Below are 27,725 nucleotides of genomic sequence, written 5' to 3' on the forward strand. Positions count from 1 at the left end.
GCAAGTTGAGTGAAGAGCCTCAGCAACACTCCTGTGTGGTATGCTCATTCTTCTTGTCACCTTTGGCTTTAGGTGGATTAAAGAAGCTTTTAAGGAGCTAGGAGGAATGGGAACAACTTCGAGTAGAAACACCTAAGAAACAAAAGGCTCAAAGTGTAAAAGGGAAATGCTCGTAGGACATCAGGGAAAAACATCCTTTATTTGAAGTGCATTAGCTAGTTGTTGGGGGCACTTATTTACCATGTAAAAAGTTACAAGTAAAGACTGCTGGCTTCTGAAAATGAGAAAGCAACTGCCCACCTGTCGGAGAAGGTTAGAGGTGAGAGTGAGGCCAGTGCTCAAGTCAAATGGACAGGTCCATAAACTGGTACTAGTAGAAGGTGCATTCTTTTGTTGAAAACATCTCTCCATTCAAAGTAGGAAGTTGAGAAGGATGTGGGCCTAGAGAGAATTGTAACAACAAAAGGTTTCACATAAATCAGAAGGTAGAAGTCTTCTCCTTCACCCCTCTGTCCTGTTTGCCTAGCTTTCCCCATGCAAAGAGCATGTTTGGAGGACACAGTTACTCTTTCAGATTGTTGTGTGAAGCAGGTGAGATTCTATTGTGTAAAGAACTTGAGATTTTGAGGTGGTTGTTTCATTCAGGGAAGAAGTTCTGCTTTTGATATTTTATAGATGATTGACCTATTAGTGATTCTATTATCCATAAATTAGACTTTTCAAACAGTATGAACTTATCTTCCTCCCAACAGTTAACCTGCTCTAAAGTCAAAGCCTCTTTTGTTGCTTGCGGATTGAGATATGGCTGTATAAGTTCACAATAGCAGAATGGTAGATTTGCTTTCTGATTAACTGAAGCAAAAACAAGACAGTGGATTTTTTTACATAGATTAGAATTTGGATGTGCTGTTGAAGTTGACTTTCTGCTGTTACACTGTTGTTAAAAACATCCGTTGCCACTTGCTCTTGGAACAGACACACTATTATTATTGCCGCTTTTCTAAATATGTGGCATGGGAAAAGGAGCTGTGGGAGTATGTGCCTAGGAACAAGTGGGCTAAATCCAGCCTTTAATTTTTTTAGCCCCACTTTTAAGAAAAAAAGAAGTTGTTTGGGAACAAAACAGGTAATTTTCCCCAGGTGACTGGTAGCTACTACTGCTAAGTTTAAGTAACGTCTTATGTTTTTCCTAACAAGCACATTAGCTTCATTTGAAAAAGCAATTGTAAATGAATTCTGTATGCAGTAATGTGTTGCAAGATTAAATAGTTACATAAATGCAAAAATAATCAGTCCTAACCCTGCCTAGCAAGTGGATAAAAATCTTTTTTTCTTCTACCAGCAATAAACCGTTTATTAGATATTCTTTTTAGTGCAATTTGTTCCTGAGATTGCCAGCACCCATGCAAGCCAGATCAGCATAGAAGCTGCTCTGCTGCTTAGAGACGTTGCACTAATTTTAACATTTCTAACTTGGGCAAGCTCGGTCATGACCAAAATTACAAAAAGGATTGTGTCAGTCTGTAACTGAGTAAATGTTTCCATGTGATGTATAGAACTAGATATGCAACTGTGACAGAGCCTATTTACAGACATTTGGGTGATTGCATCTGTATGAGGGTATATGCCTTCTGTGGCAAGATCTAAATTGAAGGTGAGGTGAACAGAGCTCCAGTGCTGTAAATCAGCACAGCTCCCTTCAGATTACGGCCATGTATGTTGGGAAGCATGGGAGAGCTAGAAGGGAGCTTCTAAATTTAGGTGGGAGCATTGCTGTTGCGTGAACAACAGATTTCTGTAAAACCTTATCCTGGAGGGAGGTTTAGACTAACTCCCTTGTTGCATTAGACACATGACCAGCGGACAACAGGAATGTTATCAGCACCTTTGTCCATGACATGATCCTTCTGTTTTAGTCAAAGGATCTGGTCCACTATGACTAGAGATAAAAAAATAGATTAGAGAATTTGATGTTACCAACCCATGCAGCCCCTTTAAAAATACCTGCTGTTCCAGGCCACGACAGCTCAGTCTTCCCACAGCACAGATGGAGTGGCAAATTACCTGGAGGTCACAGGGGAAAGGAAGGAATGGGATAAACCACACTGTGTTCAGGATTGCTTACACATTTATTTTTCAAAAAATGTTTCTGTAAGAACTGGCAGCTTTATGTAGGGTTCATTTCTCCCATACCTGTCTTCAGATAATGTGGTTTGGAGCAAACTAGAATCATACTCGTCACTGAATGTATTTCGCTCTCTTCCTGAATGAAAGGAGCAGGGTTAAGCATTGTCCTCTCTTTTTGCCAGCCATTGTTCAGAGCCGCAGAATGATCCCTCTGTGTGAGAACCCGCAACAAAGGTTAGAAAATAGCTCAGCGCCTCTGCTAAGAATACAGTAGGAATTATCAGGATATATTTGCTCCAAAACCTTTAGAAATAGTGTGGTACAGCTGATAAATGAATTATAAAATTTAAGAGAAGCAAGAGAAAAGTGACTTTGCTATTGTTTTCTGAATAAAAAGAGCACTAGCCATAACTGCACGTGATGCAGAGGGTTGAGTTTCCTTCTGGGATACAGCTAGCCAACAGGGAGGGCAATATCTTTCCCTGCTTTTCTGCCCTGGAACTACTGGTGAACTACTTAGGAAAATAATAAGGATTTTTTCTTTTCCTGGCAGAAGTGCTAAACTTGTGGCCCATTTGTGGTGACAGTCATTAGCCACATCAACTTTGTGTTGTCAGCTCCCTGGCTGAGCTAACATGATGTGGAATAAGTCTTGCATCATCTCTGTCTCTTCCCTGCCCCTCTAAGCCAGGGGAACCCCACGTCCTTCGGCTGACCTTTGGTGGGGCCTTGGGCAGGGAGATGGGAGCGGGCTCCCTGTGCCCAAGGCAGAGCTTCTTGGAAGTTGCTCTGGGCCTTTCTCCATCACCTTTGTACTGCAGAGCGCAGTTGCTGGATGTCGGGCCATGCACTGGGATATGAAAGTAGAGTTATTAAGGCTGAGTCTCTCATACCAGATGGAAGCATTCTGAAAACAAAATCTAGACTTGAACAGTTTTGATTGTAATTGGAGAAGACAGTAATAGATCCATCATAACCTTGGTAACCTATTTGATTACTGAGTTTCAGTGGGGAAATAAACATAACTGCTCCCAAATGTCTTCTCTCCTCTGCTTGTAAAGGTAATGGACTGTTTGCTTTTTAGTTGATATACACCCCTGTACCTTTCAGTGCTTTCTTTGATATTTATTATAATCTTTCTCTTTCACATTCTTTCTCTCATCTTGATATTTTTGTAATCTTTAAAATACTTGCAGGCTTTCATTGTGTCATGGCAGAGCCCTCACAGTAGAGATTTCAAAAATATTTAGTCCTTGTTAATCAATTTTTCTAGCCCCTTTGACATTTGCTGGGTTTGCTATTCTTCACGTCCTTCCCAGATATTGCCATCTTGTCAGTAATGACATTCCCAGTGTGCTCAGATGTCTGCAGCATAAAACCCTTGGTGGAGAGCACACAGTGCAGTATTACACAGCTCTGGTGAGCATGGGAAGATACTGTTGCCTTAGTGTGTTGTGATATGCTGCTTCTCAGCATTCAGTTCAAATTTAACTGGCTTATCCTGTTGCTGTAATTTGATGAGTAAAACTTGCTGTCCATTATCTCTGCTGTCATGTTTAGAATTGCTGCCTCGTCTAGGTTTCTCACTCTGTTGAGTATTGTTTGGGATTTATTTAAAGACTTTTAACTCTAGGAGACTTGCTGTGCCTGTGAGAGAAACACTTTCAAAAATTCATTGGAAAAAAGAGCTCTCTTTGCAAGATAGAAATCTCTCATTTGATCTTGGGAGAGAATTAAGACTAAAAGTTAAATCCTGCAGGAGAGCTAACTGCAAATAGTATTTGTGTAGGAGTCGGATACAAAAGAAGAGATGACCCAAGAAATGCAGTGAAAACTAAGAGTGGGTGATAAAAGCTTGAAGCTTTTCAGTGAAGTAGGAAACAGTAAAGTAGAAAACAGAGTTCAGCTCTAAAAGAAAAGACGTAGTGGAAAAGATATTCCTTGCTATTTTAAGCAATCTTAGTGCTAGAGATACCTCTGTGAATAAAGGTCTAGGCCAAAATTGTGTCTTAGAACTTCAAAATTAATCTAGATGTTGCCTCGAGTTTTCCATATTTTGTCTGCATAGCTTTTACCTTCTGGTTTTAGCTGTAGAGAAAGTAAAAGTAACTGGGAAGAGAGATTTGCAGGCAAGGAAACAGAAATATCGTGAGTTGCTATTCTTTGTCTTTACGGAAGGGCAAAGGTTGAATGTCCAGTACATCCTAGACTTTTTTTTTTTTTAAACCATGGGATAGATTAGACAACTATACTTAATTTTCTTTTAACTCTTGGGGTGGTTGTCCATTGCCATTAGTGAAAAGAGATGACTGCATACAGGTTTACTGCACTAGTTAAGTAACAAGTTAAAAATTCAACTGTAGTCATGTAAGCAATTGGGCTTTCTTAGTATAACAAGGAGTCTCATCTCAGCTGACTATCCCTGGCTTTTGTTTTTGTTTTCTTTTTCCTAAGAATTCTAGGTAATCGAGTGGCAGAACTGGAAAAGAAATTAAGAACTTTGGAAATTGCTGGCTTGTGGAGTCTTCCAGGTTAGTAAAAACTCAAGAGAACATCTTGCATTCTTTAGTTTCTGAGGGTATATTTGCATTTAAGAAAAGCTTGGCTGTAATTTTTTAAATGACAGTTATTTTGCGAATGTGCTGTTCAGCACATTTGCAAAATTAGAAACCTCTAATAAATGTTAAGTTGAAACCAAAAATCACTAGACTCTTTAAGTCAAATATGTATACTGAAAAAAAAAAAAAAGTTTTAAATACTGGAAATAACCAAATTGTCTCCACAGTCTGCAGGCAAAAAAAAAGAAACTATTTTATTTAAACAGTTGTATAAAATGATACACAGGATATTGGCCATTATGTTTTTCAACAAATTTTATTTATTAATTTTGTACTTCTTGTAACTTCCATGGATTTTATTGCTGTATTTTTAATGTTTTTCTGTAGAATCATAAACTCTGAGAAATTGGAAATGTAAATGATCTTAAATTTTCTAGTCCATCTCTCCAGAACGGGCTTATTCCCTGTAGCATCTTAAGTATTGTATTTGGTTTTGAATTACTCAAGTAATGGGAGATTAATCTGCTTCCTAATATGCCTTGCTGTTAGGAAAATGTGCAATATTTAATTTACATTTACTTTTTGCTTCTTTTCTTCCCATTACACCTAATTGTGTCTTCTTTAACCACTGTAAATTATGCTACTCTATTGTTGGTGTTTGCATCATTAGGCTTTGTTGTTTACAGCCTCCTATCAGTGCTACTGGGGGTGGGAGATAGCATGGTTTAGGTTTCTAGTTTTTTGACTCTGTGTTTTTTCCACCTCACCTTTCCATCTAGAAGAAAACATTTGACAAAGCTGAAGAGACCTTCTGAGAAACCTATGCTGTTCAACCATTTGGCCTGATGGGGTGTATTTCCACTTTAGCTTGCCCGTTCTAGGCATTCTCAATCACCTTTCTGGAACTGGCTCTCTTATTGACGCTTTCCAGAACTGAAGGTCCCAAATGTGTTTCCGTGGATTACTCTTCATTTAGTCACCTTAGTGCATTTATCCCTCCCCACATTCTCGAAAGGATGCAGGTGAAATATTTGTCCAAGACCCTCCTAATGAGGTTTTGTACATCAGTACAAACGTGTATCATAAACTCACCAGTTTAAGGTACCGTAGTTTTTTTTCAAAAACAGTGTTCCATGAAATTCATACACTAATAAATGCGGTGTTTCTAATCCTTGCAAAATGTATTAAAAGAATTGGACAGTGGGAACTTCTTGCACCATTGTTGGTCTATGTAGGTAAGACATCAAATTAATGTTTATACAATAACAACTGTCTCTTTCCTTCCTTTCTTTTGCTGCCTGAAGGCCTGAGCTACAATGTCTCAGTGGGATTTGGGAGTAGGTTCTGCTTGACCTATATTTTTAGTAACTGATTTCAGCAGTACATTAAATATTGTCACTGCATGTAAATAAATGGAAATGTTATCTGAACATTTTTATATCCGACAGATTAAGATGTTCAGTCAAGTGAGTTAGATGACCACAAGAGAAATAGAGACTGTTCTATAAGACAATTCCTTTAAATTGAGGAAAATAGTAAGAAAGGATGATCTTAAAGAGTTGTAAAGGAATATTACACTGGATTGTGAGTTCTGTTGAGCCCCAAGGTTTGTTGATTTGCTGCTTGCCTTCTAAATCAAGAGTGCACTTTTGTTTCCAAGTGCAGTCTAGTCCCAAGGTGGTCAGAAAGAGCCTTGCAACACCTGGTGGGTCACCAGTTTTCTCTTCAGAGCGTGGAAAGCTTCCGCTCCATAGAACAGCAGCGTGTAACAAATAGTGTGGGAACTACCACAGCGGACTCTGCAGCTGAATGTTATCTCGGGTGAGGGGCAGAGCATGGAGAGTATCTCATCCAGTCAGTCTTAAATCCAGAGAGAAAAAACTATTATTTGATTGTGAGTTGAACTTCTTGTCATTGGAAAAAATACGCAGATGAAAGCTGATGTTCATTCTAGCACTGAAAGAAACGCACATTATAAATTGCAGGTTTTTAATCTGAAGTTAATGTTCCTACTTAGGCATCATTGTCCATATAACATTTATAACATCCGCTGTCACTATGATATTAATATCTTCCAAATGGTGTTAATAAATGATGTTAGTAAGCTTTATTCTATTGAAGAAAGAGCTTGACCGCTTCTAATTTTTTGTTAGAAGGCATATTTGTCATTTGCTTTTTGAGCAATGCACGAATTAACTATGGGGAAGCTAAATCAAGAGGAAGTGCATATTTAGTTTTTGAAATGGTGAAACTGGTAGCATAGTTAATTCTCTGCAGAAGTTCTGCCTACCACAAACTTTAGCTTCCGCTGTCTGGAAAATGGGCTTTAATTAAATGAATCTCTTGCGAGGTTCATTGCTGAAAAGAAAGCAAGCTTGGGCATAGATTCGGCTCTGATTTTCTTTTTATGAGCCTACTTGGCTTGAGAAGGAAGCAGAGGACGTGATGTTCGCAGCGGCATTTAATTCTTTGCTTTGTCTTGGGTACATTGTGGTTCAAACATGCGTGCATAGTATGTTAAGTGCATTCAGTAATAGTACACAGCGAACACCACCTTGTTCCTCTCACAGTTTGATGTCACTAGACAGTCAGATAAGTAATTCTGTATTTTTTAAAAATCTATCATTTCCTGAAAATTCCCAATTTCCACTGGAAAAAAGCCCAAGAAAAGAGCCGACCATGACTCAGCCTTTTTCTGTCTGTGATGATAAGAAAGTTTCGGCGCTGCCTCTTGCTCTGCAGTAATCAGCGTGGAGCAGAGGCAAGGTGGAATTAATGGGCTCAGCAGCTGCTGGGTGGATGGCCAGTTACCGAGGGGCGGGGTGCAGCAGAGGTTGTAAGAGGATACCCAACCCTGGAGAAGAAAATGAAGAATTTACTACTACTGAAAACTTATTTGTCTGCTTATTTTGAGATCTGTATACTTTTCACTAAAGTCCTTGGAAAATTCATTAAGTAGAGGAACACAAAGCTATACAAGTTATGAAATTGAGCTTACACGGCAGCTAATTGAAATTCCCTGTGTGTAATCCAACTTCAGATCATGATTCACAGCATATAGTGCAGCAGTACCCCCATGTTCCTCCTCCGTGAATGGCTGTGAGTCACTGTTAATAAATAAATATGCATTTGACTCTTTGGGCCACATCCATCGCTTAGATGTGTGGATACCGAGCTTAGCTTTATTTTCTCTAACCAAGTTGGTTTTCAGAGAAAAATGTGAAAGTAAATGTGTTGACTGTGTAAATGCTGGCTGGAAGTCAAGAAGTTTCTTTTCTGAAGCTTGTCTTGCAATCTGCAGGGACTTTAGCTCAGGCTTTACTTTTTTTTATTCCAAAAAAAAAAAAAAAGAAAAAGACTTCGCTTTCTGCTTTTGTCTTAAATCTCCCCCCAGTTTTTTTTTTCATCATCTTTTTGAATTTTGCTTCCTCTTGGATTCTTTTGTATCTTTTTGGATATGTGGCTACTTTTGACTGTGTATGAATATCTATTGGATGTTTTCATACCACTAGTTCCCTGTATGATTTAGTTCTTCTTCCAACACAAAATTCCTTCACTGTTACAGGAAAGTGCATTCGTCTAGGGGCTTTTGCATTTTGAAATACCCATCGGATTTGTTTTGCCTTTTTTTTTTTTTTTTTTCCTTTTCTTTTTCATTTTAATTAATTTTGCCTTACACTGGGGGGGTTCTCCAGTTTGCTGTTAGTTAATATTATTTTTTATTAGTTGCTATGGTGAAGGCAGAATTCTGATGCATGCTTGACAGGGGGATCAAAGCTTGACAAGATCCATATTTCAAAAGCATTAATTGCATTCGTACTGCTGCAGTCAGTATATACCCCAACATGTTAAGGATATAAAAACATCATTAATACCTTCAAGGTATTTACAGCCAGGGCTTTCAAAAGTAGTTAGGGACTGGGGCAGTCCAGTTAGACTCCATGGGAACAGCTTGACTTTCATTATTTCTTAGTAGGCACCAGAACTTTCTCAGGGCTGGATTTATTCCGGGTATCTCCTGACCTGGTGCTCTTTTGAAAGTCTTTGTCTTGGATGGGTGATTAGATTTAGGATGTTGCCTTAAGGTGAAACGTACAAACAGATTTAGAGGGGAGAAGCGGTTGTTACATAAATGTCCGTTCTTATGGAGATAAATAGAGCAGTAGCTTGCTGCCTCCCCGGCCATTACTTTTTGGTGGCGGTTGTTCTGGAGGCCACACAAACACCACGCTTAGCTGATCTTGCACATTTCCTGCCATTTCCCCTCTCTGTTTAAGGTAGTGTCAGTCACTAAAAACATGAGCATGCTGAATAGTGGAGGGCTTCCTAAAGGATCTGCAGGTGTTGCTTTCTGTATTGCTAAAATATGTAAAGACTAGGCATCTACAGCAGAGTCCTCAGCTGAAGAGTTTCTTGCACTATTTTGTCTGCAAAAGAGCTGGAAAATTGCCCTTTTCCATTTGGCTTAAAACGAAAATGCTCAGAAATGTTTCTGGAATTTTCAGATTAAAATCCCTCCTAGTCCCCAGCAACGTATGCTTGTTTGCTCCCTCGGTTCTTAGTTATGCTAAGCTTTTAATATTTTTTAAGAGAGCATTGTAGGATGATATATGTGTGTCTGTAGTGTAAAACTACATACGTGATATGAGCAGGGTCATCACTGAGGCAGAGTAATAGAGAGTAAAGAGTCAGTGCTGAATGCTTGCTGGTAATAGCATGCAAATGATCCATTACTCTTTGTAAAACTTTTGGTATGATCTGATTATTAATATTCTGAATTGAATGCTAATTGGTAATACAGTTGGCTGCATACAGCACCTGGTCTTCTTTCAAAATCTGTGCTTTACTCAGTACCGCGGGTAAAAACATATGCTCTTTCTGTATTTGACTTGCATATTCCAGAGTACAGAGTATTTTTTTCCATGCTGTAGAAGGATCATTTGAGATGCTTTTCCTGTTCTGTATTTTTCAGTAACATTGCAAAAAAATTGTCGGATGTGTTTGAATATCATTAGTGCACAATGGATGTAATTGCTGAATTAATAGTTGTAACACTTTGATTGTTTCAGGTGGAAAGGATACCATAACATTCAGTGACCCAACCTTGCCCATTATACAGCGGTCCAGGTCACCGTTGTTAGCGTTTGCTGATAAGCCACAGAAAACTGAAGTACAAGGTGAGCACCTGGAACGTAAGGAACATGATGAGAGCCGAGCACTCATTTCTTTCCAAATAAAAAGTAATAAATTTTCATGCTGGGATAGCAGAAAGCAAAGTTTCAGTGGTCACAGAGATTGAATAAATCATCCACAAGTAAAATGGATAGATGGTCCCAGTACAAATAGCAAAGAAACGACTGAAAAATGGCTGTTGAATAGATTGCACAGGGCTAGGGATCAGGTCTTACACCTCAAAGAATTTTCCTGCCAGATAACTTGATACTGTGAGAAGTTATTCATGCCATCTATGTTACAGTTAACTGCCTCCTGCTCTTTTTCCCTCAGTTAAAATGCACAGTAGGAAAGCAGTCTGTGGAACTCGCTTAGCACTTTCCTGCATTATAGCTGATATCTAGATGAAAGGCTTCCTGATTGCGCCCGGTAAATTGAAATACCCGACTCGTTTTCCCAGAGAAATTGACTGCTTTTTTTTATAGTCTTGCATGTGTTTTGTTAAAAATCCTTCCCCAATAGCAAGCTTTAACATCTCTCCAAAGTCAAGCTTAACTTTATTTGACAGTAGCAGAAGATAGTGTTTTGCTGATAACCTTGATTTTTTTTTTTTCCCCCTAGCTTTTCATAATGGATGGGAGATGGATTATTATGCTTGCCTGTCGGCATTTGGATAAGCTCTTTAATGGGCATAACATTTTGGTATGCCCAGATATTACTCAGCTAACCATGAAGCATCATAAACAATTTATTTGTTAGTCCTGAAACTAAATAGATTGTGGCTTAATTTTGACTTTATTATCCATGTCATCATCTGATAAAACTTGACAGTCAGACTGATCATTTTTTATGATCTTGATCAGCTGATATTTTTGCTAAAAATAAGAGGTGAAACTGTAGTGAATAGTTTACTGGTGATCATAAATATTCATTTTTTGCCTGCTTAATCATTGATTTTTAATTAAATACTGAAAGTATTTACTTGGTGGCATTATGCACTTTCCTTTACGTATTTGTCCTAGGTGAGGTTGGTATTACGGTTTTGATTAAAGCTGCCCGTCAAATCTCATCAGACCCTGTTTCTGTTGCTTTGTAACACTGCCAAACTTTAGCTCTGGGCTGAAGCTTTCCATGCTGTGTTTTCTACTTCAGCTGATTTTTTTAATGTGAGCCAAATCACTTTTTTGTGTTAAATTCTGATGACCACGTGTTTTTTGTTTTTGTTTTCTTTGTCTGTTGTTTTTTTTTTTTTTTTAAACATGCAAGCATTTAGTATATCTATAATTGAAAGGAATTTGAAATCTGGGGAAAAGGTTTCCACCATGAGAAAACAGGCTGGAGTTGCCATCCCGTTCTAAACCATTCGCTTTCAAATCTCATTTGCTAAAAACAACGAAAAACAAGCCAATGATGCTGTTGAGCTTGCTTCGTGCAACCAACGCTGGTAAAACCCTGCATGCATCATTCCTTCAAGATAATGTACGGGTAGAGGGGAAAAAACGCTGGAGCAGGGAGGAAAGGAAGGCTGAGATCAGGACTCTCAAGTGATGGGAAGACTAGAGTAGATGGGGATTGACAGAGTCGAAGGAAGCCTGAGCAAGGGGGGACTTGCATCTGGCTGAGCAGAGGTCAGAGCACAGGAGCAAGGAATCAAAATGCTGACAGTGAAAGCAAGGTATGATAAAAAAGATTGAAAGGTGGATGAGAAATGGGCAGAGTGAGTGTGGGGACTGGATAAAGGGATATAGGGCAGGGGAAGAGAAGAGTAGAATAAAACATCCCTGGGGAGGAGAAGGCAGACGAGGATTAGGCCTGTGGCAGTCATGGGAAGAATCTGCTCCCAGCAGGTCGTCACCCTCTTTTCCCCTCCCCATCCTATAACTGTAAGAGAGCCAAGATCAATCACAGAAATCCTGTCATTGAACTGGAGTAGGTTAAGAAATTACTGTTCTGCCTGCACAGGCAGCTTGGTTTTTTCCTTTAAATGTGGCTCAGTATACCTGATAACCTGCAGTGAGAACTCAGACAAAACTCACCGCTCTGATAGTTTAAATAAACTGGACCAACTTTTCAATGACACAGATGAGCACGTATGTACTATCTTTTGTGCCACTCTGCATAGAGAATGACTGTCTATTGTTGAGTTTTAGGAGCTTGGTGCATATTGCAATTTTTCATCTGTACAGTATATCTCCAAAATCTGGGGGAGCTTGGCTGCTGGGAAGAATATAGGAATGTGTTCATCTGCCTTTGTTTACCAAGCAAGTATGCCCTTGGTTTAAAAGTATTCCACAAATAAAAACAAACCCACTTTTATTTTCCTATTAGTTGAATGATCAGTTGAGTGAAAACAGTTGATAAGCAGAATAGCAATGAAATTCTTACATATCTTTAAATACTAGGCCTGATGTCATGTCGGTCAGCTACGGTCCTTTAAATAGTACCATTGACATTTGGTGCCTGTTTGGCCCAGGAAACATTTTTAGCTTCTGCACTAACAAGCGTTCTTTATCAGAACTTTCTATAATACATCAAATGTTGCTCTAGCTAGGTCTACAGTTAACCAGAGGGCTTTTTCAGGCTTTTTTTATCTAATCTATCTGCTTACCCTGACTTCATCAAGGCCTGTTTTAGGTCTGCACTTGTTATCATAGTTTCAGTTAAGCTGGATGGTAGAAGTCTGTAGGATATACTGTGCGGTTCCTGTGTGAAAATGTATAATGCCATAGTACAATCATACGAATTAAAGACTGTCGTGTGCCACCAGATCTCAGTTTATCCAATGCACAGGATGGATAGTGTCGTGGGATAGATTGTACTTGAGCATCACAGCTGCTAAGGAACAGCTATTCAGGTTTTTTTCCTCTTCATTACTGAGTGCATTGTTCCTGCTGTATCGCCTGTGCGCTATTTCAAGCATTCCCTGAAGACAAAAGTACTGTTTTTCTATGAACTTTTCTCTGATGTTCTAGTGCTTTGAAACAATTTATCTTCAGAAAATTGCAGCGAGGTGATGGGATGGTGTTATTCCACTGTAGAGGGAGGAAAATGAGGCACGCAAAGAATAAGGTAGAGCCCCTGCTAATTTCGAGTGCCAATTTGAGGTAAATAAGTTTTGGCTCTTTTTGGAGCGCTTCGAGTATGCGTGTTCAGATATACAACATGAGCAGAGCAGTACTGCAAATCAAGCTCCTAGGTTTCCAGCTGAGCACACTGATAATGAGGATTAGATCCAGTGGGTGATCACCTTTTGAAAGTTAATTTATCCCTGCCTTTTCCACAGAGTTAAATTCCAGCTCTTCAGAGTAGCATTCCTAGCTTCCTTAATGGTAGTAAGAGTGTCTGTTCCCTTCATGCCAGCCCTTGTCTCACTCACTCAGCAGCTCCCAAATTATAAATGAGGCAGGTCTGGTGGAGACGGTAGGCACGTGTATTGTGCAGCTCTGGTCCCTCCCTGCAGCCAGGCTGTCCTGTGCCGTGCGTGAGGCAGGATTCCTGCGGGAGACATAGCGTAAATGCTCATAGACTAAAAGGTAATGCATATGCATGACAAGAGTCATTTTAAGCTGTCAATGCAGCCGTACTTCTGGCGTTTCCTAATTTTTCTTACTTGACTTCACAAGCTTATTTTCAATGAGGCTTTTTGTCCTCAACTGAGATGAGGACAAATTCTCTCTCTTTCACAAAGCTGTTTGTTTACGTATTGCCGTTTTCTTTATTCTGACACTTTGTTCAGTGTTCGCCTTTTGGTATAATGGTATATTTAAAATTCTTCCACTGCTGCTTTGTTTTATACTGTTACCCGAATTAGAATAATCTTTTATGTTAGGAGAAATGTTGCAGGACCAATAACGAAACTTCATTATTGGATGAAAGCCTGTGAAAAGCTCCAAATAAATGGAGCTTGTGTTAGCCCCCTGAAAGTGGTAGTGATGTGGGGATTAATGTTAAGCTGTGCTAAAAATTTCTGTAGTTGAGTGCCTTGCTTAGAGTTGATATTCCTTTGAAAAAGTGTGCCTGACCCTGCTGTTCTACAGTGTGGTATCGACTATGACTCTTTTGGAGTTGCCGGTGTTAGGGAAAGACAGGCTCCAAACCAGGGCCAGATCCAGCCAGAAACTTAGTGTTGATTGCTTATCATCTAAGAAACGGGCCTGGGATGGGATAGCGAATCACTCCGAGAAATTCCTTACTGAGGTAAACACCTCTGTGGCCTGGCACTGGTGGTTGCAGTCTTCAGGTCAGATATATAATAAATAACCTGTGACTGACTAGAGCATCCCCCTGTTCCATTTCTCTTTCAGCAGAACAGAAGGCAGAACGTGATGAAACTTGTGCTGTTGCGACTGAGTCCCTGGCTCCAGAGGGAACAAACTTAAATAACAGAAACCAAAATAAACATTTTTATCCTTCATTACCCCAGCTACCTTCCGAGGAAGAAGAAATAAACAAGCTCGGAAGTCAGATAATTAAACTGACAGAGCAGGCAGTTGCAGAACTGGAAGGGAAAAGAGCAGGCGCTTCCGCAGGGAAGCAGAACACGGTGGTTGGAGCAGAGCTTAATGGTTCGTCTGAGGGAGAGTTCCCACTTTCCAGCCCTGACCCATCTGACCCCACAGATCCCTCCAACTCAGAGAACGAACAAACAGCTGAAACTGAGGCCCTGAAAGACAATGATGAAACCTCAGAGAGCGATTGTGAAATTCCACATGAAAGAGGGGATCAAAATAGCAGCACCGTGGATGTGGTGCATACTGAGGACCCTGGAAGGCATAGAGGGCTCAGTGTTACAACTGCACACACAAATAACGGCTTTAAGGAGCTCCCTGAATCTGAAAACAAGAAAACATCTGATCCTGCTGAAAACTGTGAATATTTGGATAACAGTTTGGCATGAGGTATGAAATCCAGGCCCTTGAGCATCTCACTGTAATCCTTTTGCAGTGTCTGTGCTGCTGCAAATATAATTGGTGAAACAGTGCCGTAGGGTTGATTTTTACATTGAACTGTTAATATTTGTCTAATAAAGGTGTTGTTCTGTTAGTTTTGGGTACAGTGTACCAAAAATGTAAATTACCTAAGGGAAAGAATTAGCGATGAGGTTTAATCATGCTGTTTTTTTGTAATGATTTGAAGTTTCTACATAGACTGATGTAATTTACATTAGTGTAGCAAAGAGACCAATGATAATGATTTATCAGGTTATCACTAGGCTTCTGTAACGTGTATGGCCCTGGTGCTGGACTGTATTTTAATGGTTAGAAGTGTCTTCCAAGGATGAAAAATTTGGAGTGATAAATTGAGAAGCATCTTAAGGCTGCAAGCATTTGCTTGTTTCTCAGACTATGTTCTGTTTCTCTTTACGTACAGTGACTGTAAGTACATCCTTAGAACAAAATCACTATTCCCATATAGGAAGTTTCTGAAAACCATCCCTGCATGTATATGGTTCTCTCATTACAAATCTTTATATCTTCTCAGCTGTACAAAATTTTTCCTTCCCTCTCCCAGCTCATCTCATGAAAATGCAGGGAGTTATTTCACCAGATACTGAGAACCCAATTTAATGAAGCTCTGAAGGAAGCGTCATCGGAGAAGCCAGAAGTCTTTCTGTGAGAAACAGCAATGCTGTTCCAAAGCGAGGAGAACAGCAAGAGGAGAACCAGTGATGCCCTGTCCACCTACTTGGCACTCTCAGTTACTGGAATTGCATTCCTCACCTTACAGGAGCTGGAACAGCCCTCGGGCTGAGTAACGGGTGGTAGATTTCAGCCTACTCCATCTGTGCTGTCCTTTTTAAAGGAATCTGTGTCTATTTTATTTTCTTATGGTCTGGAATTAAGGATTACTCTTCCTTTCCTCCTCATTTCACCAGCCTGTGGTGTGGTAGAAGGTTTATTTGCATTGTTGCCACTTTCTTAAACTTCTTCGCTCGTTGATATTTAGTCATAGGAAAATATTCCTATAATAACTGGGGAAAAGGGAGGCTGCTGTGTCATTCCCTAGCTCGCTCCTGATGCTGGAGCTGTGCCACTCTGCTCCTAGGAAGGCAGCAACAAGGGAATATTTAACGTTGAAGTTAGCAGCTGTTGGAGAAGGGGAGTCACGTCCTTCCTCTCCTGTTTGTAGCATAAGGAATAGGCTCTGCAGCTGTGGAGCTTCTATGGGCCAGCAGCCGTCAAGGCAATTTTTCTGCTGGCTTGGGACCTAATTGTCTGTAAATGTTCATTTCTCACTCCTAGAACTTGAAACCAATCAGAGAGAATTAAACCAAATTTAATAAAATACTACTAATAAAAGGGAAAATCCCTCCCAGATTGAGTCCTTCTTTGACAAATAACTGCCAGCTGCAAATTTTTACAGCCCACTTGTCAGCTACTGAATAAACAGAGTTTATATTAGCAATACTGACAAACTCTTCTGTATATGGAAGATGAGCTAGCAGGTGCTGCCATAATCAAGGTGTCAGAGTCCATGAACAGTTTGTATTCAGCAGAAGAAAGGCTGTATGTAAATTATTACATATAAATATAAGGAATGATAGTGGGAAGGTGAAAAATGTGGCTTGTCTCTGTTCTCATGTGTTTTCCCTAGCAGGTGCATTTGTGTAACCCTTTCAGTGTCTGTCTGCAGGCAATAAAGCCCTACTCACAGTGCTCCTCAAATATGTTTCCTTTCTCTTTAAAGGTAATTTGACATGGCAGCATTTCACTGATAGTTAAGCAGCAGCCCTTAGGAACAAAAACCATCTGTATATTTAAGCATATTAGAGACGTGAAACAGTAAAAAGTTTTTCTGTCATTATCCTGATCAGCATTTAAGTTCCTCATCACCTGAAAAACCAAGAAGAGTTTAAGTATTTGAAGGATTGTTATGCTATTCCCATTACTTGTAACTGACTGCATTATTGACTCATTTATATGACAGTACTGACAAGTTGGAAGAGAAATAGCTGCAGAAACTGAAATCTCCAGGAGAATGTGGCAGGATTTTTTCCTTTAATGCTTGAATGTCACATGAAGTAGCATTTTATTCAAGATATTTCCATCCTTCACAGACTAATCCTGCACAGAGCTAAATATCAATGCAGTCAGAACTGAGGCAAGCGAATAAGAAGGTCAAGATTTCACGTAGCTGAGCTCAGAAATGTTGAGGGTGTTATATTGTTTCCCTGTCCTGTGTCTTCCCTGACCCACAGTTGTGTGAGTTAGCATTTTGCTCCTGGTCCCTTAACAGCCAATTAATGCTGTTAATCAATGAAGAACTTGATGCAAAAATTCAAGCAGGTAGCAGCAGTGCTGGACCAACAGCTTTGTAGTGCCTCATTCATTGATTCTTTTTAGTATGTTTTTGCTGTGAGAACATGGTGGTGTACAACCCAACAATTAGGACATCTTGGTAATTGTCCTCACACCATTCTCCCCCTTAGATACCATTTTTATATCTTTGCAATCATTACATTCCAGTGAGATATCTAGATCTCTGGAAACCTCATTTTTAGTGCTGTATCACTGCTGTAATACTGTCCCTCTCCTTTCTGCCCTAGTGAATGTGTATTCTAGCTACGTTTTTAGCCTCCCAGGAACACAAGACTTCAAAGCCAGGAGACTTGTAAAAGTAAGACATCTTTGCTGCACTATGTGATAACTAATTGAATATTCTTGTCAGTATCTTCCTTGGATATTGCTTTAATCGATACTGTTGTGCGATTAGAGCAATGATTTTTTTTTCACAGTAAATTAATTAGTGGGTTTTTTTGTGGAATCAACACTACTTTAGGTTTTTTCGTGGTGGTGGTGTTGTTTGGTTGTTTTTTTGTTTGTTTTACACTTGTGTTCGCTTCTCCTAGGACTTTAGAAATGCAGACATTGCATCCAGAGATATAAGCCTTTTTGGTGTTGGGCTCTGGGGAAGCAAACTGGGAAGGGAATGCTGTGGCAGGGGTATGGAGAAGATGCATTTTGCAAACTGATTTTAAGGAGGTTGTCTCATCTAAAAGTGAATTCATGCATTATCTGTGAGAAGGATTTCATTTGAAAGTACGATGTGGTTATTTGAAAAACAATGTTCACTGAATTTGTAAAATAAATATGTGAAAATGACAGATTAAGAGGTATCTTTTAGAATGCTGCTTCTTTTCTAAGTGAGGCTATTTTTAAGCATATGGGAATTTGTATAATAAAGACAGTGGAATTTCTTTAATCCATATGAGCTCAGGAATGTATTTCAAAATCTTAACTGAGATTAAGTTGAAAGTCTGCTGCAGTTCTAAAAGATAGGATTTTGTTTACCAGCTTGTTTTGTAGTTTTACTTTCTAAATTATGCAGTTTAATTTATTTGCAAACCTCTCTTTTGTTGCTGCCTGGATTAACTGCACAACATGGTTCAACTATATTAATACATTTTGTCATCTTTAATAAAAACATTTCCTGATATGCTTGTTCTACCTGCTTGTTTCCTTTTCTCAGCATCAGAGAAATGATAGCCATGAGGTAGTGTTTTGGTATTTTCGGTGAGTTGTGTTAAATTAAAAAAGTAAAGCTTTATTGAGTGAGAGTTTTAAGTCTGAAAATTATCTGACTTAAATCTTTTCGCTGTCACTTCTCCCGGTCTAAATTGATGGATTTACTTCCTACGTTTTTCTATGAATAATCACACTCGGTATTTTTTGGCTTCGAAAATAATATTTATCTCTGATCTGTTAACTTTATCATCATTGCCTTAGCAGCATTAAAACTCCTGTATACAACGTGGTTACTATCACACACAAACTAGAGGCTTTACGGAATTTTTGCTGGGGACTGATGGTAAACTGGAATATTTCTTTTAAGTCTGCTTTCAGATGTAAACAGTGTGATTTAGCTATAGCCATGTGGACAATTTAAAATAGTTAAGAAGCTTATACATATTTGAGAATAAAACCTAAAAATACAAATAGAATAACATAATGGATTGAAAGTTTAAAACAGAAATGTCTGTACTTTTCCGTATTTTTAGGGGAAGTCCATTATCCAGGTCTTGCAACACAACAGCCAACACTGTTGAAAGCATAGAGATCTTTTTGCCTTTCAGATTTGCAGCTAAATACAGGTGAGCATCTAATGAGAGGCATTTTCTTACTTACTAACTTTTTTTTTCCTTTGGTATCTAACTTACGATCCCTTAGGAGCCCCTTGCAGCGCACAGACTCTTTACAGACTATCGACCATATCCGCTGGCACTCTTACTTACATGCGTTCAACTCCCAAACTGCATAAAAGGGAATCTTTTCTCTTCAAGAAAATACATCACAGTGTTGAGTTGATGCTGTTTTTATTGATGGGCTTACAGAAAGGAGGCTCTACAAAGTGATACGCATTTCTTACAGGAGCAAGCAAATGGAAATGGGAATCCTTTAGCCATGTATCATAGTGGCCAGTGGCACAGCCTAAGGTACTTGTGCTGCCCAGGCTGCAGCCAGCTTGTTGGTCTTCACTTAAGCCTGGTCTATGTTCGTTTGTTGAGCCCTCTCTTCTTCTTGTCGGTAACCTCAGGCAGTTTCTCTTCCCACAAGTTCTTGTTGCATACCCCAATCACGCAGCAAGCCAGGCGTTTCCCAGCGTTTCCGTTTTCCAAACTGGCCTTGTTGTTGCCCTTGCCCATGTCGTCTTCCTGCTCATGGATCACAACGGATCTGCCCATGATGGAATACGGCCCGAACATAGTGGCAGAGAGATTTGTTTTGTATTTTCTGATTTTGCCTTCTTTGGGAAAAAAGTTGCCGAAATCCCCTGGGTGACGGGGGTGATTCACGCTGAAAGGGTTATAGTGTCCTCCTGTAGAATCGCAGCCGTTGCTGAGATCCCCAAGCTCGTGGATGTGTATAGCTCTACCGGATTGATTATTCTCCAACGGAAACCCATCCAAGTGAAAAACGGCTTCTAATCTTCCAGAGGAGTAACACTGTCTGAATAAGACTTGTCCAGTCACTTGTGGCTTGTCAGCATGTATTTTGGAGCTGGGCTTCATTTCACAAGCGGCGTACATCATCCCATCAGTCTCATTACCAGGCATCACTGGATAGAGCAAATTCTGCCAAAGGTCGTTCACTTTTTTCTGTATGTCATGAAACGACTTTTGGCTTAGATCAGTTTCTTTGTCTGTCATGACACCAGAGGCAGACAGGGCAAGCCCAGTGACCAGAGCAAGAAGCAGAAGCATCTTGGCAATTCAGAGCCTGCAAAAGGTACAAGAAACTACAAAGAATTAGAGGCGCTTTGCAGCAGTGTGGCTGGAGAGAAAGGCACGCAGCCTGTGGCGGGGCTGAGCAAACAGCTGGAGCACGGCCCCGCTGGACTGCTGCCTTCTCAATCTGCCTAATGGGATGAATTGAAACTAAATCAGAATACATACGCATCTTTAAACACATACAACTGACACCCAGGACTAAAAGAAATACTACTGATTTTAGATTTTACACTAGATCTTGATCTTAAAAACTGCCTCTGTTTCCCTGCAGGAAGCAAATAAGCCAAAGTGTTAGTAAATCTATCTTTTAGTTTGTATTGAGACTTTTCTCCTACTACAAATTCCAGCAAGACAGAGTGCCAGGAGGCTTTTTCTGTTCCATCTACTTAACCACTAGTTAGGCATTACAAACGAAAAGTAAAAATCCAACAAGTTGATTACCTGGCAGAGCTGCTGCAGAACCCCTCAGTAGTAGCTCTTTGCCTCTGCTCCCCTCAAACGAGATGCGATCAGGCAGAAAGCCAGAGCTGTTTGATGCTTATGGGAACTGCGTGTTTGTGTAAAAGTTAGGTAACGCTGGCTCAGGGGAGGCGTCACCGGGGGAGCCGTGGGAGGGGAAGGAGGGAGGGAGGGAGGGGGAAAAAGTTTTAGGCATTTTTCTTTTGGGCAGGGTGAACACTTTGTCCTTTCTTGGTTAGTTTGTTAGTCTGGCTCTCGGTCTTCACCGATGTTCCGAAAAAAAGGAAAAAAAGTTATCAAGCTTTTAAATTAATCTCCCTTTAGATGACTTCATGTGCTTATCTAAACCAAGTGACCTTCAACATGCAGCGAGGGGAGAGGAAGGAGCTTTATTAAGGCACAGTTGGGCGGTTCGCTCCCTTACGTGCTGGTTGTCGTGGAGCTGGTTTGCATTTTTATTTCTTCATTAGTCAAAATTGAAAGTGGTGCTTGAGCAACCCAAACTGTTCCACATGGGTGTATACCACGGTTTCTGTGGTTTTAAAGCCTGAATTCAAACTGTAGATGTTGAGGTACATTTCAGCGATGCTTCGCTGTGAAGTTTTAGGGCTAGTTAGTGTCTGCTGCTTTACTCGCCAAATTATCTGCTCCCCTGAAGCCATTTTTTCTTCTTTTTTTGGAGACAGCAGTGATTTCTTTCCGAAGAGAGAAGTAAGCAGCACCGAGGCAGTGGCAACATCAGACTGAGGCACAGAGAAGTTGTTTCCCAGAAGCTGGCTGAGCACAGAGAGTTCACATGTGTTTCATCGTCCCGTGAACTGAGAAATGCTCTGCTCTTGGGGGCATTGCCCTGCCTGCAGCGCTTCCCACCGCTGTAGCTGAAATGTGGATTCAGCCATCACAAGAGCAATTTAACAGGCTGAGATTTCTGTAGAGAGAAAAGAGTAGCTCTTACTACTGAGGAACAATTCTCAACGCAAGAAAATTATAAAGAAAATCTTTTTTCCCAGTTCATGTCTACTGCCAGCTGGGTAAGGAATGTGACTGTCAGCTTCTGGAATGGTAAAATTGTGTGTGTTAATCTTACTGCTATCATATTCTACATCAGATCTGAGACACTCAGTTATCTGAGAGCTGATTTGTTTTCTTTCTGTATGAGGGAGAGTAGAGCTAAAGGGGTGTCCACCACTTGGATCATTAGCCAGGGACTGGAAATACAGAGTTAACTTCTGCTTGGGATACTGGCATATTGACCATAGAATCATAAGGTTGGAAAAGACCCTTAAGATCATCGAGTCCAACCGTTAACCTGTCACTGCCAAGTCCACCACTAAACCATGTCCTCGAGCACCACATCTACCCATCTTTTAAATACCTCCAGGGATGGAGACTCAGCCACTTCCCTGGGCAGCCTGTGCCAGTGCCTGACTGCCCTTTGTTACTTTAGCCTTGGGCTTCAGTTCCTAATCTATGAATTAGGACAACTAGTACTGCTTTTCTTCAGGGTAGTCATGAGTTGTTCAGATTACTGTGCTCGTGGGACCCATGCAGCGTTCAGTGGAAGCTGAACTCTAAGACCGAGAGCCAGGATTGCCTGTCACCCCAAGCCTAACGCTACCTCCTTTGCAGCCTTCATTCACTGGCAGTCTCTGAGCTGGGGAAATGCATACTCGTGACACGATAATACTATGAAATGGCTCCGTTTTAAAGCATTTGAAAGAAGTAAAATGTTTTATAATCAGGTTTTATAAATACATGCCAAAAAAAGTTCAGCTAACAACTAGCCAAATGCAAAGGAGGATGGTTTCAGTTTGTAAAATGCAAGAAGCAACTGTCCAGTCTAGGTACTATCAGAAAAACTATTTCTTAGCATCATAAACCGTTTTTTAAGGGGACATGATGAATGGAAGGAAGAAAGGAGCACTGTTCATGGTTTACTCCTTGAGTCACAAAGTAGTGGACTGCCATTGAGTTTAACACTTCTGCAAGGAAATTTCCAAGCCAGCAGTCAGCGCTCCAAGAAAAGAATGTTAAAGCTTTGGTTGAATTATAAGGCATTTTGAAACAGGAACTAGGGTCAGAATTTTAGCTGGTTTAAATACAATAATGCTGCTGACTTCAGTGGCATTTGTGCTGTTTTACACCAGCTGGGATTCTGTCCCTGAAAAAAGCCACTCTGAAAAGCCCAAGGTGCTTGCTGCAAAGCTCTTTTTTGATGGACTGCACATGCGGGAACGAAGCAGAAATGCAGAAGGGTGTAAAGGAGATGATCAAAGGGAGAGAAAGGACTGCAGCAAAGCTAAATGATGTATTTGTAGTGCTCTGCACTTCAGAGAATGAAAAGGAAATACTGGCTGTGGGCTGCTGTCAGAAAGATGTATTTTAAAAAGGAGAAGGGCTGATAACTACAAGAAATGCAATTGCCAGGGTGATTTGGCATTCAGTCTGGGTCTGAAAGATGGAAGTTGCTAAGTACTAACCAGGTGTATCATTAAAGTCTATTGTTACCCACTGCCTATGTTTTAGTTTTCTGTTTAAAAAGAGGTGCTGAATAGTGGGCTAACAGCCTTTAAAGCAGAGAGCGGTTAACGGCAGGAAAGCCCACAGTGACCTGACCATGCACTTGTACTTGTGTTACAATGTTTAGAAAATAGTCATCTGCTTTTGTCCCAGTTGTACAGGATCTAGCGTATCCTGAATTTCATGCAATGTCCTAGGGTCTCCCGGGCTATACGAGACAGAGCCGTCAAAACAACTTCTGCAAGGCTCTCTAGACCACATACATAGAAAAACCAGGCTTAGCTTTACTCACAGGCTTTACAATGGACTTTATAAGTGGCTCTGCTCACAAGTTCTTAATCCATGCTATGACCTTCAGGGTTGGTTGGTTGGTGGGTTTGTTTTGTGGTGACATCGTCCCATTGCATCACCCTGCTGTTCAACTTCACATCATTGCGTTTGTCCAGCGTAGAGTTAAATGTGATGAAGAAACGCTGGAGAGGAAAGCATCCTTTTGTAGCAAGCAGTAGCCTTGTTTTGTGTCTCCAGCAGTTGGATCTGCTTTCAGTGATTTTATGGTAGACTGATTCTCCATAAAAATGACACCCAGAGAAGGCAGGTTTTACGTCTTCTGCAGGGGGTGATGGAGCTGACGGAGCTGACTGCTTTTCTCCATGTATGGCTGAGGCTGGAGCCGCTAAAAGAAGGGAGATGTTTGTAGCCTGAGGGAAGCGGAGTCAAGATCTTTGGGAACCTCATCTGCTCCTTCAGTTCAGGGCACGTGCTGCCATTTCTGAGTCATGGTCCCAGCCTGGGAGCCAGTTAGGCTGGTGGGTCATCAGGCAGCAGCAGGGACATCCCGCCTTTGTCGGTGTGCGGGAGTTACCTGCTTGCTGTATAGAGACTGCAGGGCACCGAAACTCCCACATGTTGAGTTTGGCATGGTATTGCGTGTGCTCCACGCAGCAATGGCCTGCGCGCACAGCACCAGCCTCGTCTGACGCCTGGTGTGTTCCCGTGCCTGCTTGTGGGTCTGCGGGTAAAGCCTGCGGTGTTGATTTTCATCTGCAGCGCTATGAGCAGTGCTGCCGAGTCAGGCAGGATTTAGAAAGCAGAAATGCTGTCAGGGTGTCCGCAAAGGTGCAATGACTTTGGCTGTTTACTGCCTGTCGTGCTGTCCAACACAGCCTGTTAATGTCTAGTGGAGCTCTGGTGCTCACGAGAGAGGGGCTTTGTCCCGGACTGAGCAGTTTTAGCCTGTGTGCTAAGCACAGGGCTGGCGCTGGACGGCAAGCAGCACCTCGTCCTGCAGAAATCACGCTGGAGGAACTCGTTTGCAATTGCTATAAGGAGAAAAAAAAGAAAAGAAAATGAAAAATCTTGCTGTAGCAAACGGAAAATTTGTCACTGGTCTAGGCTTACTTTTCCTGTTTATTCCTGTTCCTTGACTTGGTGTTTCTATTTAAAGAAATAAAGATATTTAGTGCCTGAGATAAGCATCCGTTTATAATATTCTTGCAAAAGAGCTATATGCATTTCCAACTTTTCAGGGTATTACCCATAAAAGAATCAAGTTAAATAAATATACAAAAGGGAAACAACACTGTTCTCTCTGGGGAATAATTTCTCTTGAAAATAGAAGATCATGCAACTGTCAAACTACTCTACATCAACCAATTTGAAAAATTCTTGAAATTCTTCCTCTTTAATAGCTTGAGAAGAAATCATTTTATGAGAGTGAGGGAGAGATGAACTGTAAGTAAGCTTTTTGAAAAAGCTGCATTTAGAAACTCATTCTAGGTCTGTCAACCTAATTTAACAGAATTTCATCTTCACATGTGGATGTAAAATATAAATATGTAATGTAAAAAGTAGGGATGGAACCTGGCTATCAGATAATTCAGGTTATTATTCGTGTTTGCATTAATTCCCTGATCCTTTATTAAATGTTTATCCTTTCTGCTGTGTAGCATTAATCTGAAGAGGGGGTTACTGTTTGAGAGGAGACAAGAAATAAACACAAGACTTTCCTCAAGTTCAGTGTCCAATGGCCATAAATGTAAATATCTTGATTTTTTTAATTTCAAAGTGCACATTGCACACATTGTGCCTATTTGCACAACTTCAACACTGTGTGTAGCTTCAAGTCAAAGCTTAGGAACCGCAGGGAGGCTGGGCCACTAGATGGGATATATGAGCAGTGGTTATATACAAATAACTAAATACAAAATGAGCCCTCTTTTTAGGACACTTGATAGTGGGTGTCTCAGCAGTCTAATGATCATCACGGATGAACCGAGCGTGATTTTCAGATATTTCTATCCTTCTAGTGTACTAAAGAGACACAACCGTTGATAACAGGTTAATCCCTGCCTTCTGCTTGTGCATGCTGCGGTGCTTCTCCTCTCACCGCTGGGGCGGGAGATGGGTTTGTGGGTACTGGCAGCTGCCAGGTGCTGCTTGAGAGCGGTAGACTTGAGGCCTCCTACTCAAGTAAGAGGCAGCAGGACCTTCCAGGTCCAAAAAGGGGAAGCTCGGTCCCTTCCTACAAGAACAAGCCCAGTTCTGGCCCAGGCTCGTCCCTGTCCTCGGGAGCGTGGCAGCAAGGTGCGAGAGGGCAGGTGAGAGCCACTGCAAGAAGCAGGGATGGAAGCAGGCAGGAAAGGAGGAATTACAGATACTTCTACAGGCAAAAAGTTTGAGTCCCAAAACTGGCCTGATCCTTCACACATTTCAGTTGAACTTCTGTTATGTTTATATGTGAAGGATTGATCCAGTTTCACCTAAGCAGCAGACAGTATTTCAAATAAGAGAGTTTAAACTCTTCTGATTTACATATTGCAATAAAGATACACTTTGCTTTATTTCAACAAAACATAAGTCAGTGTTCTCTTTAAATAACCTCCACAATTTCTTTGAAAGGCTATGGACTATCATGGATACCCAGTGCAGTTAAAGAGCAGGAGGAAAACAAACTGTGCAAAGAAATACAAGTTGTTTTAAAGAACGCTAGGAAAGTGGTGGTGTGTCCACCCATGACCCCTTGTGTTGTATCTATGCTAAGGTCTGAAAGGGATTTAGAGACACCATACCCAACCACACCAATGTAAATCATGACTTAAGCTTGTCTATCCTGTTCTTAAAACTCGTCATTGATGAAGAATCTACCATCACCCGTGGCCCGCCTATCCTTTCTCTCATAGGTTTTTCTGCTCTCTAGCCTGGTTCTCGCTGCACATTAGACCCATTGTTTTGGTTGTATCCACTACAGGCAGGGGGGACAGATGATTATTCTCTTTGCAACAGGCTCGTGCAAACTTGAGAGTTTAACTCTGTACCAGGGGCCCTTCCCTCTTTCAGCTAAACAGTGCCAATTCTTTTAAGCTTTCCTCCCAAATTTTGTAGGCTCCTATGCTGAGTAGATCGCCTTTTCCTATGGACTGTGCACCTCTTTCTGGAAGAGGAGTGCTCAACCATCTCAGCACATCAGCTGACCAGCATGGACTACTACTGCACTTGTCTTGCAGACTATATTACTCTCTGTATCATAATGTGATCTTTGCCTGATCCTTTCCTGCAGAACTGCTGTCTATGCGATTGTTTCCATTTTATATTTCTTTAGTTGGCTATTCCTGCCAAGTATGGGATTTTACCTTTGTCTTAATTGAGTTACCACCTTTTTTTTTATTTCCCCACCCCTTACTGTTTCTCCAGCTTGTCACGAACATTTTGAATTCTAATCCTTCCCCACAGTGTATTTACAGCCCTTCCAGCTTGGTGTCAGCTGTGAATTTAATCAGTTTACTTTTTGTTCCCTCATCCAAGTCATTAACAGAAGGGCTGTACAAAACCAAATCACAGGCAAACTTCTGCACCCGAGGCAGGCTGTCCTCCCTGTTGGGAACTGACTGGTTTCCAGACTCGGTGCCGATTTCCCTCCATCTCTGTACCTGCTTTATAGAAGCGCGATCAAGACCATTTTTTTCCCCAGCTTGCGTGTAAGAATGTCATGTGAGATAGTAGTTAAGATTTTTAGCAAAGTAACTAAAGTTAAGATAAACATCTACTTCTTCTCTATATGCAAGACTTGTTATTCTCTCATAGAAAGAAAATAAATAGTTCCTGATGTCTTTTATATATTTCCCTTTCTGGCTTTCAGGTGAATGCAAGAAGTTTGCCTCTTTCAGTGGCTTTTCTGTGGCTGTGACTCCTGGATGGAGCCTCACTTACCCTCCCTGAATCCTCAGACTTCATAGGAACCAAAATCATTTACTGGCCCTATCTATCTCAATGCATCTGCATTACCATTGTTCCCCTGGGAGAGGTGTTTGTAGAAAGCATCTTTGCTTGTAGAGAGCATCTTTGAAGTGCTGCCTGACACTAAGTGGTGCCTGAAACCTTAGGCATTCAAAAACTAATGAAAAGCCACCTTCTATGTGCACATTCCCACATTGCTATATCTCCCTTCTGCTAAAAGAGTCAATGGGACCCGTTGTATTTTAATGTTACATCAGCTATGGAAGCAAAGATGAAGTTAATTCATGCTAAGTAGACTAAATACATTTCCAAAGGTTCACATTTCCGACCCTCTTACTTCTTGCAAGCAGCGCCTGTTTGTAGAAGTCTCCCAGTTTGTCCATGTTCCCCACCACCTTCATTACAATTGCCAATACCGTAAGGCA

General features: G+C 40.8%; 2 protein-coding genes across 9 annotated transcripts in view; one reads left to right on the forward strand and one right to left on the reverse strand.

Annotated features, from left to right (window-relative positions):
• CCDC149 (coiled-coil domain containing 149) overlaps positions 1-23,104 on the forward strand; it is a 57,231-nt gene extending 34,127 nt beyond the window's left edge. For 4 of the 8 annotated variants that reach the window (XM_082316019.1, XM_082316022.1, XM_082316021.1 and 1 more), the window contains 4 exons: positions 4,582-4,658; positions 9,755-9,862; positions 14,162-14,755; positions 15,369-18,811. In XM_082316019.1, the coding sequence (XP_082172145.1) occupies positions 4,582-4,658; positions 9,755-9,862; positions 14,162-14,754 (778 nt within the window). In that variant the 3' untranslated portion in view covers position 14,755; positions 15,369-18,811. Of the gene's footprint in view, positions 1-4,581; positions 4,659-9,754; positions 9,863-14,161; positions 14,756-15,368; positions 18,812-18,855; positions 18,949-21,226 lie in introns of those variants that run through there. The other 4 variants (XR_014228617.1, XR_014228615.1, XR_014228616.1 and 1 more) reach the window with 4 other exon arrangements.
• On the reverse strand, positions 19,174-20,661 carry SOD3 (superoxide dismutase 3). The gene is made up of 2 exons (XM_082316402.1): positions 20,527-20,661; positions 19,174-20,074 (listed from the first exon to the last, which is right to left on the reverse strand). The coding sequence occupies exon 2, from the start codon at positions 20,056-20,058 to the stop codon at positions 19,345-19,347; it is 714 nt and encodes a 237-aa protein (XP_082172528.1). The 5' UTR covers positions 20,059-20,074; positions 20,527-20,661; the 3' UTR covers positions 19,174-19,344.
• Positions 23,105-27,725: the final 4,621 nt, after the last annotated feature.

The sequence above is a fragment of the Platalea leucorodia genome (assembly GCF_965183815.1).
Source record: "Platalea leucorodia genome assembly, chromosome: 6".
Classification (NCBI taxonomy): domain Eukaryota; kingdom Metazoa; phylum Chordata; class Aves; order Pelecaniformes; family Threskiornithidae; genus Platalea; species Platalea leucorodia.